Raw genomic sequence first — 11418 nt, 5'->3', positions numbered from 1 at the left:
TGCAAGGGAATAGATGTGTGTGCAGATACAACTGAATCACTTTGTTGCACAGCCGGAATGATCACAACCTTGCAAATCAACTATACTTCCAGAAAACTTTTAAAAACGGGGGGAAGAAATGCTCCACCTGGCCCACCCTTTGAAGCTGGTAGACCACGGGTTCTCAAACTTGACCGCCAATTAGAGTCGTCTGGGCATCTTTTACGTATCTGGCTGCCCTGGCGGTACATCAGATCAATTACATCAGAACCACGGAGGGCGGGGTGTAGATACCAGCATCTTGCAAAGCTCCAGAGATGAGGCCATTGTGCAGCCAGGGCTGAGAACAGCCGGCTTGCACTGGGGTGGTCTGTGACTTTCAGAGTCTCTGAGGGTATCTGAGAAAAATGCAGCTTCCTGGACCACCATCCTCCTCCCCAAGTCCTCTAGGTGCTGAATCCCAAGGTGGGATCTGGAAAACGTGTGTTTTGACAAGCTCCCCAGGGGATGCTCAAGCAACTTGGCATCTGAGGATCACCCTTAAACTTTTCCCTAACCCGTTTCTCACAAGAGGGCAGTTCTCCCTTTCCTTCAGCAGTCCTAGTCTTTCCGTTCCTCAAAGATAACCAGCTTCTTCCATCCTCCAGACCTTTGCCTGTTATAGATGCTCGTTTGGAAGGCACTTGCTCTCTCTTTGCCATTAGGGAATTGACAAAGATAGCAATGATACAGCTATTGCCCCAGAAAGTCATTGCAAAGTGCATGTTTTGGAGGAGAAAAGAGTAGGTAATGAAAGGCCACACTCCTCTCCCCCAGGACAGTTTGGCTTACTAAGTCACCTGCTTGTCACTGGAAGTCATGGACAGGTTGCTCCATGGACAATAGGAAACAAGCCAGTAGGTACTGAAGGAACAGGAGAAAAGCCTTAAGGGATGTGACACCACCTGGGTCAGATGCATTCAAGGGGCAGCCCTGGGCAGCAGGTAAGAGAAGCCTGGGCCAAGGGACACCTTAAGTATATGAGTAGAACAGAAAGATGCAGGTTTTGGGGTCTGTGCCTGAAAGGGGGGGGCCATGGGGAAGAGAGGGGCCAAGGAGCCTTTAAAGGGCAAGGCTGGCTGATGGGGGATATACCCAGATGGAGGGCAGGGCCACTCTGGCCACTTCAAATGGACAAAGACGATGGCAAAAGTTAGCAGAGGGTTATTTTTAATCTCTCAGGTCTAGTGTAATTAGGAATGTGTAATTTAATTGAAAGTTGGTTAAAAGGAAACTGCCTCAATTGTAGCTCTCTTAAGACTTTGCTTCTTTAAGGAGATTTTTTTCAAACTTAATTGTGCACACAAATTAACTGGGGATCTTATTAAAATGCAGATTCAAAAGTCGGCAGGGGTGCTAAGATTCTGCATTTCTGTCTTTTCTTTCTTTCTTTTTGCTTTTTTTTAGAGCTGCACATGTGGCATACAGAGGTTCCCAGGCTAGGGGTCCAATTGGAGCTGCAGCTGCCAGCCTACACCACAGTCACAGTAACACAGGATCCAAGCCGTGTCTGTAACCCACAACACAGGTCACAGCAATGCCGGATCCTTAACCCCACTAGTCGAGGCCAAGGATGGAACCTTCATTACCACTGAGCCACAATGGAAACTCCGGATTCTGCATTCTAACCAAGGTATTGGTGCCCAGGCTGAGCACCACACTTAAAACAAGGAAATTTGAACATTCAAAGTCTTTTTTTCTTTCTTTTTTTTTTTTGCTATCTCTTTGGGCCGCTCCCACGGCATATGGAGGTTCCCAGGCTAGGGGTCAAATCGGAGCTGTAGCCACCGGCCCACGCCAGAGCCACGCGGGATCCGAACCACGTCTGCAACCACAGCTCACGGCAACGCCGGATCGTTAACCCACTGAGCAAGGGCAGGGACTGAACCCGCAACCTCATGGTTCCTAGTCGGATCCGTTAACCACTGCGCCACGACGGGAACTCCTGAACATTCAAAGTCTTAACAATGAGCTCTTTGGTTTAGCTCAATTCAAAAATGCCTGCTGAGTCATTAACTTTTATGTTGGATTGCACAGGGCTTTTGAATTCAATTATTTGCATGCAACCTAATCCTCTAAAAGTTGCTAACTTGCTATTCTAAAACTATATATGGTAGCACGTAGTTAATCAGACTTCTTTATTTTTTAATCTCCATTTTTGACCACCCTGAAGCATATGGAGCTCCCAGGCCAGGGATCATATTTGAGCCATAGTCTTTTTTTTTTTTTTTTTGGCTTTTTGCCATTTTGCCATTTCTTGGGCCGCTCACACGGCACATAGAGGTTTCCAGGCTAGGGGTCCATTTGGAGCTGTGGCCAGCTTATGCCACAGCAATAGCAACGCCCGATCCAAGCTGCATCTGCGACCTATACCACAGCTCAGGGCAATACCGGATCCTTAACCTACTGAGCAAGGCCAGGGATCAAACCCGCAACCTCATGGTTCCTAGTCGGATTTATTAACCACTGAGTCACGATGGGAACTCCCTTGAGCCACAGGCTTGACCTAAGCTGAAGCTGCAGCAATGCCGGATCCTAATCCACTATGACCGGCCAGGGATGGAACCCATGTCGCAGCCCTCCCAAGATACCGCCAATCCCACTCTGCCACAGTGGGAGCTCCCAGAATTCTTATTTAAATGAACTCCCCAATTTTGACATTCCAGATAAAATAAAATCACTGCCATTTTGCCAACTTGCCCCTGAGCTGTTGAAGGGGAGGTGGTGGATATTGACTAGCTTATCTGTGTTTTTGTGCCCAACAGAAAGTGGGTTATTAAGTATATATAGACTTGAGACTTGATAAATATTTACCCAATTTTCTTTTTTTTTTTATGTCATGCCCACACAGCCTCAATTGATAAACTCTGCCTTCCAAAAAATGAGACAGGACACTGAGAAAAGAGCAGTCCTTGGCAGATGACAGTTTACTGGAATTTTGTTAGGAAACCATCAGAGTAACTAGATTTCACAAGAGGATCAATCAGCACTGCTGACTTGTTCTGAGCATCAGCTCTGGTTACGGGATCACGAGGCTGGCCGAGGCGTGCAATGTCAAGTTCACTAAGAGAGCACTGCCAGCATTTAATCTGAGCAGAGGTACACGGGGCGGGGGACAAAGGCCGATGGCTCAGCATCTGCTGTCGGACAACAGGTACAGTAACTGCAAGGACGGTGGCCCTGGGAGCCACCAGGGACATGGAGAGCACAGAAATATCTCTCGTACATGCAGCATCAGTCTGAGGCAAGCTGGTATAAGGTGGGCTGAGTTGAGGTACTTTTTACAAAGTGGACTACAATTGTGCTCCAAGGCTAGATTGTGTGTGTGTGTGTGTGTGTGTGTTCAGGTGGATAAAATCACTAGGTCGGCTGAGACTTGAAAAGCCCATCTAGTCGACAGGCTCAAATGTCATCATTTCCAAAAAGGAATTCATTCCAGTCTAAACACTCTGCAGGTGAATCCATTTCTCATTTCTCACAATGGCTTCGGCTTGGCATCTGCCACAGTCAGAAAAACATTTGTTTGTATCTAATAATTTTTTTTTGGTCTTCTTAGGGCCACACCCATGGCATATGGAGGTTCCCAGGCTAGGGGTCCAATCGGAGTTACAGTTGCCAGCCACAGCCACAGCCACAACTCGGGATCGGAGGCGCATCTGTGACCTACACCACAGCTCATGGCAACACCGGATCCTTAACCCATGGAGCGAAGCCAGGTATCGAACCCACATCCTCTTGGATACTAGTCAGGTTCATAACCCACTGAGCCGCAATGGGAACTCCCGATGTCTAATAATTCTTCAAAGTTCCCCAGCTCTTATAAAAATCTGGCAAGTACCTGGCACTGTAGGAGACATTGACATGGCAAGGCGTGGCTCCTGCCCACTTCTCATGAGTTGGAGCTTGGCTTTTCCGCAGAATTTTGCTCATCCTTCCTTCAGAATTAATTTTCCCCCTGAGCTCCCATATTTTATTGACAAATTTGTTACAGCATTGATCATACCCTGCTTTTGATTATAGTTTGCATGTGCACGTTATCTCCTTGCTGGATTAACATGCTTCTTTAGACCTGAAATGGAGACATTGGGATGGGCTCAAGGGTCCATCTCAGCTGAGGGTTCTTTGTCAAAGACCTCAAGGAAACTTCAGAGGAAGGATTTATGTGTTATTCCCCAATGTTCGGTAACTTTGCCAGAGCAGACACCTGATTAAACACCTGCTGAATTAAAATGAACATTCTGTGCACAAGCAGCAGAGGTGATATTATTCATGTTCGCTTCCTTTGCTGTAGCCAAGGATGGAAACAATCTAAATAGCTGCTTATAGGCCACTGGTTAAACACAGGTGGGCACATCCACACAACAGAATACCTTGCACCTGCTGAAAAGATGGAGGCAGGTCTATATTTGTTAATATGGAACCCTCTCCAAGAAACGGTGTGAAGAAAATGAGATGCGGAGTGATGTGTGTGGCATCCTAACATTCGCAATCAAAAGGGGTGTGTGTGTGTGTAACAAGTGCATCGAATTCTTCTAGAAGGATACAGGAGAAATGGCTAACAGTGGTTGCTGACCAAGAGGGGAAGTGAAGGTGGTGGTGGGTTGAAAAGCTCTCTCTCTGGGGACAAAAAGCCCTATTGTAGAGTTTGATTAATTCTGTAGTGTACATACGCCCATCACGGCCAAGTTCAAGGTAACACTGGTTTACCATCGGAGCCAGCTGGAGCCAACATGAGCTGATGTTCAAACATCTCTCTAGACACGGGGTGATGGGAAGGTGGCCTACTTTCCACCACAAACCTTTCTGCAGAATTTTACTTTCGGATGCTATTATTCACATGGACTAAAACGTAACAATAAAACTTCTAACTTTAGAAAAATTATCATGCTTAGATGGCTGTATTCCTTTAGCCTTTTCTTCCCCAAGAGTTTTCATTTTCTTCGCTTGATAATACTCTGCTTTCCTGCACCTGTTCAGTCTTCCTGCTCAGGTCCTATCACTACAGTCTCTCTCTCTCACACACACACACACACACACACACAACACTTAACGCCGGTAACTGCGTGATATATAGGGAAGGCTGCTACCTCCTAAGTGTAAAAGCTGCAGGAATGTTAAGCCAGTAAAGAGCCATCTCCAAAAAGCTGCTGCTGCTGAAGTCAGGAAGCACAGCTTAAACACAAAAGCCCGGCTTCTGGAGGCCCTGTTGTGGCTCAGTGGTAATGAACTCAATTAGTATCCATGAGGATACAGGTTCAATCCCTGGCCTCACTCAGTGGGTTAAGGATCTGGCATTGCCGTGGGCTTCGGTGTAGGTTGCAGACGTGGCTTGGATCCTGCATTGCTGTGGCTGTGGTGTAGGCCGGCAGCTACAGCTCCGATTGGGCCCCTAGCCTGGGAACCTCCATATGCCCCAGGTGCGGTCCTAAAAAAAAAGACCCAGTTTCCTCGCAGCTCTGTGGGTGCATGACCCTCCCGCGGGTCAGGACTGACCAGGCCAATTGGATGCCTTTCTGTCCTAGCAGCCCACCCTGAGAAACCAGCTGCCACATGCATCCTCAGCACAGACCTCCCACCCCGCCAGCCAAAAGCCGGCCAGGCCGGGCTCAAGAGGAGACGCCAGGCACCGGTGGCCCCAACGCTTCCTTCTCGAATCTCTCTGGAGACTGTTTCACACCAACCCCCACGTCTGGCGTCTGTTCATGACCGGCTTCAATGTGTGTCTGAGACTCTGTGTCTTACCTTTTGCTTCAGCCGCGTCTTTGTCTAACTCGCCCCAACTTATTCCGTTTTCTCGGACATTCTTCTCCTGAGAGGGCTCCCCCCCGCTGTAAGCACGACTCCCCCTGCCCTCACGCCTCCCTTGGCACCCTGTTGGTTAACTCGCTCAACTCCGCCTAGAGTTAAAGTGTCTTTCCTGAGCAGCTGAAAGCAATGCCTGCCTCATTCGCAGGCATTCCCCGTAAATACCCTGCAGGGGACCTGGCACGTTTAGGCCCCTCGGGACCTGTGGGCTGAGTGAGTGAGTGAGTAAGTGAGAGCACACTCTTAAGACACCTTCTGAAGATGTCCAATATAGGGAACGTTTTATTTGGAGACATCTCCAGCATTATTTTCTCTTCATTTTCCATTAAGGCAGTAACATTCTTCCTGGGGGCAGACGGGGGAGAATCTCAGGGGCTACATTAAGTGCAGATTAAGACTGAGCCAGACGCTGTGCATTCAGAGGCAGGTTATGGGCTGGGAGAAACCACACATCAGCTTCCTGAGCCCACGGCCAAGGAACTGGGCTCCAGGGCCATGCATTTCAATCGCTTTGAAAAATGACTAAGTTCCATTACACACAACCCGAAGGAAGAGGACACCTCCCCCCTGAGCCCTTTCACCACGACAGGGGTGGGGGGGTCTAGTGTTGGTTCACATGCTCTGTTGCTATTTAGTCTTTGGTGGGTTTTCAAGGAAATTGTATAATCTATCAGAACTGCTCAAATTCACACTGTTCCTCTGCTTTTGCTTTGGAATTCTTTAAATATCCAGTAAATTAGCTCTTTATAAAACCATTCAGCCAGTTCTTACCCAGCCTGACACCTGGCTAGGTACGTGTGTGTGTGTGTGTGTGTGTGTGTGTGTGTGTGTGTGGAGTAGGGGTGAAGTAGGGACACTGTTCATTGGCACATATCGCCCCCTGGGAGCTTGGGGCAGGGGGCTACCCAAAAGTAAACTTTGGCCAGGCAGCAATCAGATGCACCATGATCTAAGAGCAAATAAAATCGGAGCAGGATGGTTCCCAGTCACCAGATATTTGGCCATAGCACAGTAACAGCTCTAACGCAGGGCAGCACCAAAGCACCGCTGTTTTGCTGTGGCTCCACACTGCCCCCTCGTGGTTTGCTACTCAATGACACCCTCCTTGGACCTAACCATCCGCCCAGAGTTAAGAATGCATGTGTACCTAGGTCACTTTGCTGTACAGCAGAAATTGACAGAACATTGTAAATCAACTATAATACAATTTTTTTTAAAAAAAGAACCTATCTGAAGGCATAGTATTCAAGATGTTAGATCTGGTCAGAGCCCAAATCTCAGGGTTAAAAACTGAGGGCTTCCTATTGGCTGAAAAAGCAAGATCTGAGAGCATTTGGGACCTTGGTGCTGAGAAAAGGCTCTGATGATGAGTCTTACTTCTGTGGGTTACCAGAGATTCCTGGGGACCCCACCAGCCTGACTGATTTGTCAGATGACCCAAAGGGCAGGGAGAGGAGGACATCAGCAGAAGCGGGCCATCAGGAAGGGATCTGAGTGGGTGGAGGGCAAAGTCACAGGGAGATGGAGTGTAGGACAAGGGCGACACGAAGGAGGCTTGTTACAGGTCAAACGGTGGCCTCCAGAAGCCAGTTTTAGGGCTGGTTTGATGATTCTCCCCTCCTGGTTCTCACCCTACACAAGAAGGCGGCCAACTGAAGCCGGTTTGAAAGATGTTAAAATGGACAGCACTGTGGATTCTCTACTTGACTATAACGGCAAAAGCAAGAAGGGTGCCTGGAAAAGGAGTTGTTTTCCTCTAGATTTTCAAAGAAGCAATCGATTCCATGACTTAAAAAAATATTTGGAAGAGACTGGGTCTTTTGCAAAGAATAGAGCACTTTTTGTTAAATACACAGAGGCTACCTGGCTGAACACATACACACTTTTTGGAACCTTGTACAAGGTCACCAAGTTGAAAGCTTTGGAAGGGCTCAACTCATCCCCGCATTTCCTGGGAGCACCGGGTGCCGGGGTGCTGAGCTGCGAGAAACACGCATGCGCCTCCAGCCCCGCCCCCTGAGCCTCACACCCTCTTCATTCCTCTCCCCATGAGGCAGGCAAACACCGTCATGACCATCTTGGGGTTCACTTCCACCAGGTCTTCTGGGAGGGCATACACTCTTGCTCCAATTTTGCGGGCCATAGAGATGGCATACCTAAATGAGAAAAGAGGGCAAATGAGGGGGAGCCTGAGCGACCAAGCAGGCAGGGGACGCCCTGGGGGTCACAGCTATGGTCACTCTATGCAGTGTACACTGTCTAACCTACCCTCTGTAGTCCACACTGCAGGCGATCTCCTATACAGAGTTCACTCCTAGAATGGCTGGAGCCCATCACTGGCTTCCTCCAGAGATGTGCAGGCAAATCTCAGCCTGACAACACCCCTGACTCCATCAAACTTGCTGTCTAGCCTCCTGCTCATTACCGAATGTACGATTTATCCTTAGAGAGCATCCTGGCAGCTGCCTCTCTGGATGGAGTACCCCCCACCACACACCACACACACACACACACACACACACCACACACCCCTGCTTATTTGCCCCGACTGTGCAGTGGCAGAAAAGGTCACAGAACTGAATAAGAGTGTGCTCTAGGGACAGTCTGCGGATGACATTTCAACTATAGAAACATTATTTTTCTCTTTTTATGGCCGTCTCTGCAGCATACGGCAAGCTCCCAGGCTAGAGGTCAAATTGGAGCTGCAGTTGCCAGCCTACACCTCAGCCACAGCAACGCGGGATCCAAGCCACATCTGTGACCCATCCTGTAGCTTTCAGCAACGCTGGGTCCTTAACACACTGACCAAGGCCAGGGATGGAATCCACATCCTCACGGACACTGTAACCAATGCTCAGCCCATTGAACCACAACAGGAACTCCTCGACAATAGAAACATCTTTACAAGGCAGAAAAAAGGGCCTCCACCTTGTACATCAATTCTTTTATTCCTTGTTCCGTTCCAATCCTTGCCTACATGGGTATTTATTTATGTTACTAGAATGGTAGAATAACCAGAGGTTTGTGCTACACATTTTTCACATTAAGATTATCCTTGCTGCATCAGAACATGTCGCCTCTGCTTATAGTTATAAGAAGATAATTTTTATTAGTTGTAGCCTATTTTCAAATGAGCCCCTGCCACCACCGGGCAGTTCTTTTACGCTCCTCATTTATTACCTCGTAACCTCTTCCCATGGCTGCTCCAGTCTCCTGCCACCCAAGGCCCCGTTACTCCTGAAATAACTTTACTCCTACTTTATTGATCAAATTAAACTAAGAGCATCAGACAGGAGTAGTTCCCATTTCTTCTCCCTGTCCATCTCTGGATTCCTTCCTTTAATGTTAACTATCAATGAAATAAAATTTATTTTTCATTATAAAATAGAGGAAAAACTTTTAAAATTAGGAAACAGAGTTTCCAAAAAACATGTACAATTTGGCCACCATAACCATTTTTTTTTTTTCGTTTTAGGGCCGCCCCCGTGGCATATGGAGGTTCCCAGGCTAGGCATCGAATCAGAGCTGCAGCTGCCGGCCTACACAGCAGCCACAGCAACACCAGACCTGAGCTGCCTCTGTGACCTACACCACAGCTCATGGCAATGCCGGATCCTTAACCCACTGAGTGAGGCCAGGGATCGAACCCACAATCTCATGATACTAGTCAGATTCTTAACCCGCTGAGCCATAAAAGGAATGTCTCATTTTTCAACATTTTATAATAATTCCTTTTACCCGTTTTTTCTAAGTCATTTTGTGTCTTACTCTTACAGGCACTGTGCTTAGAAGCCTGGGCTCTGAAGTCAGACTTGGCATCTCAGCTGAACCACTTGATAATTGTAAGGCCTTGGGCAAGTTCCTTAAACCTAATCACATCTCTCTTGAGCATCTACAGGCTCAAGGCCTTTGGTCATTTATTGTTTAATTTTCTGTCTTTTCAGGGCCACACCCACTGCATATGGAGGTTCCCAGGCTAGGGGTCGAATTGGAGCTGTAGCCACCGGCCTGTGTCACAGCCACAGCAATGCCAGATCCGAGCCACATCTTCCATCTACACCACACCTCACGGCAACGCTGGATCCTTAACCCACTGAAGAGGCCAGGGACTGAACCCACATTCTCATGGATACTGGTCGGGGGTTTGTGACCACTGAGCCACGAAAGGAACTCATTTTTTTTTTTTTTTAATTTCTGGATTTTCATCCGTGTTATTCCCTCTGTTGGAAGATGCTTCCTCTTATTTCTTTCGCCTGTCCTGCTCCTTACTTGCCCTTTGCATTTGTCCCAGCTTAGGGGGTATTGCTTCAGTTTCCTTCCTGTCCTCTCTGCAGCACCCTGGAATCCTCCTTCTATACCATCCATCATATTCTATTGCAATTGCTGTTTAACTATGTATCTTCTCTCCATCAGACTGAGCTAAATAACACCTGCCTACCAGAAGCACGTGTCCCCCACTTTCCCAAACTGGGAACAGACAGAAGGATCCAGGTGGGGTTATATATACACCCGGGGGGGGCTGGGCACTCGTCACTTGTTAACTGTGGTCCTGTGTTACGGGCTGAACTGTGTCCCCCCAACAAAAACATATGTGGAAGCCCTCATCTCTGCTCCCTCAGATGGGGACCTTATTTGGAAAGAGTGTTATTCCAGATGTAAATAGTTAAGATGCTGTCATGCTGGGGCAGGCTGGAGCCGCATCCAGTACGACCGATGTCCTTAAAAGAGAAGAGACACAGACACAAAGGGGCGGGGGCACGACAGCCCTGTGAGGTCACAGAAACACAGGGGAAGCCATGTGAAGAAGGGGGGGAGGGAGAGAGAGTGACGCCTCCATCAGCCAAGGACCACAGGCCATCACCGGAAGGCACGAGAGAGCCCGCCCTCAGAGGGCGCCAACCCCGCCGACACCTTGAACTTGGACGTCGAGCCTCCACAAGAGTGAGAGAGGCCATTCCTGTTAGAGGAGTTCCCATTGTGGCGCAGTGGTTAACGAATCCGACTAGGAACCATGAGGTTGCGGGTTCGGTCCCTGCCCTTGCTCAGTGGGTTAAGGGTCCAGCATTGCCGTGAGCTGTGGTGTAGGTTGCAGACGCGGCTCGGATCCCTCGCTGCTGTGGCTCTGGCGTAGGCTGGTGGCTACAGCTCCGATTGGACCCCTAGCCTGGGAACCTCCATATGCCGCGGAAGTGGCCCAAAGAAATAGCAAAAAAAAAAAAAAAAGAAAGCGATGACAGCTGCTCTCAAGCTGGTGAAGACTCTGATCTTGAACCCCACCCCTGCCCATGCATATCCGGGGATACTCACAAATGAGAGACTACTTAGGAAGCTCCCTTAGACTATGATTAGGATACTGGTTTTAAGGAATTACAGGCTTGCTTCTCAATCGGAAGTCAACTGTTTTCCACTTTAATTGTTTTAATTTTATCAATTGTTTCTTTGCCTTGTTGCTGCTAACATTTGGAGCCTTAAATAGGGCTGTAACAGTATCTAAAATAATGACAAGGAGTTGCCATCGTGGCTCAGTGGAAACAAATCTGACTAGTACCCATGAGGATGCGATCCAATCCCTGGCCTTGCTCAGGGGGTTAAGGA

At 48.3% G+C, this 11418-nt stretch overlaps 1 protein-coding gene across 4 annotated transcripts in view; it reads right to left on the bottom strand.

Annotated features, from left to right (window-relative positions):
* Positions 1-6079: 6079 nt before the first annotated feature.
* LCP1 (lymphocyte cytosolic protein 1) overlaps positions 6080-11418 on the bottom strand; it is a 61698-nt gene continuing 56359 nt past the window's right edge. For all 4 annotated transcript variants that reach the window (XM_047756315.1, XM_047756314.1, XM_047756312.1 and 1 more), the window contains one exon: positions 6080-7979. In XM_047756315.1, the coding sequence (XP_047612271.1) occupies positions 7847-7979 (133 nt within the window). In that variant the 3' untranslated portion in view covers positions 6080-7846. The remainder of the gene's footprint in view (positions 7980-11418) is intronic.

The sequence above is a fragment of the Phacochoerus africanus genome, chromosome 13 (assembly GCF_016906955.1).
Source record: "Phacochoerus africanus isolate WHEZ1 chromosome 13, ROS_Pafr_v1, whole genome shotgun sequence".
Taxonomy (NCBI): Eukaryota; Metazoa; Chordata; class Mammalia; order Artiodactyla; family Suidae; genus Phacochoerus; species Phacochoerus africanus.
This window is presented reverse-complemented; position numbering and strand designations above follow the sequence as displayed.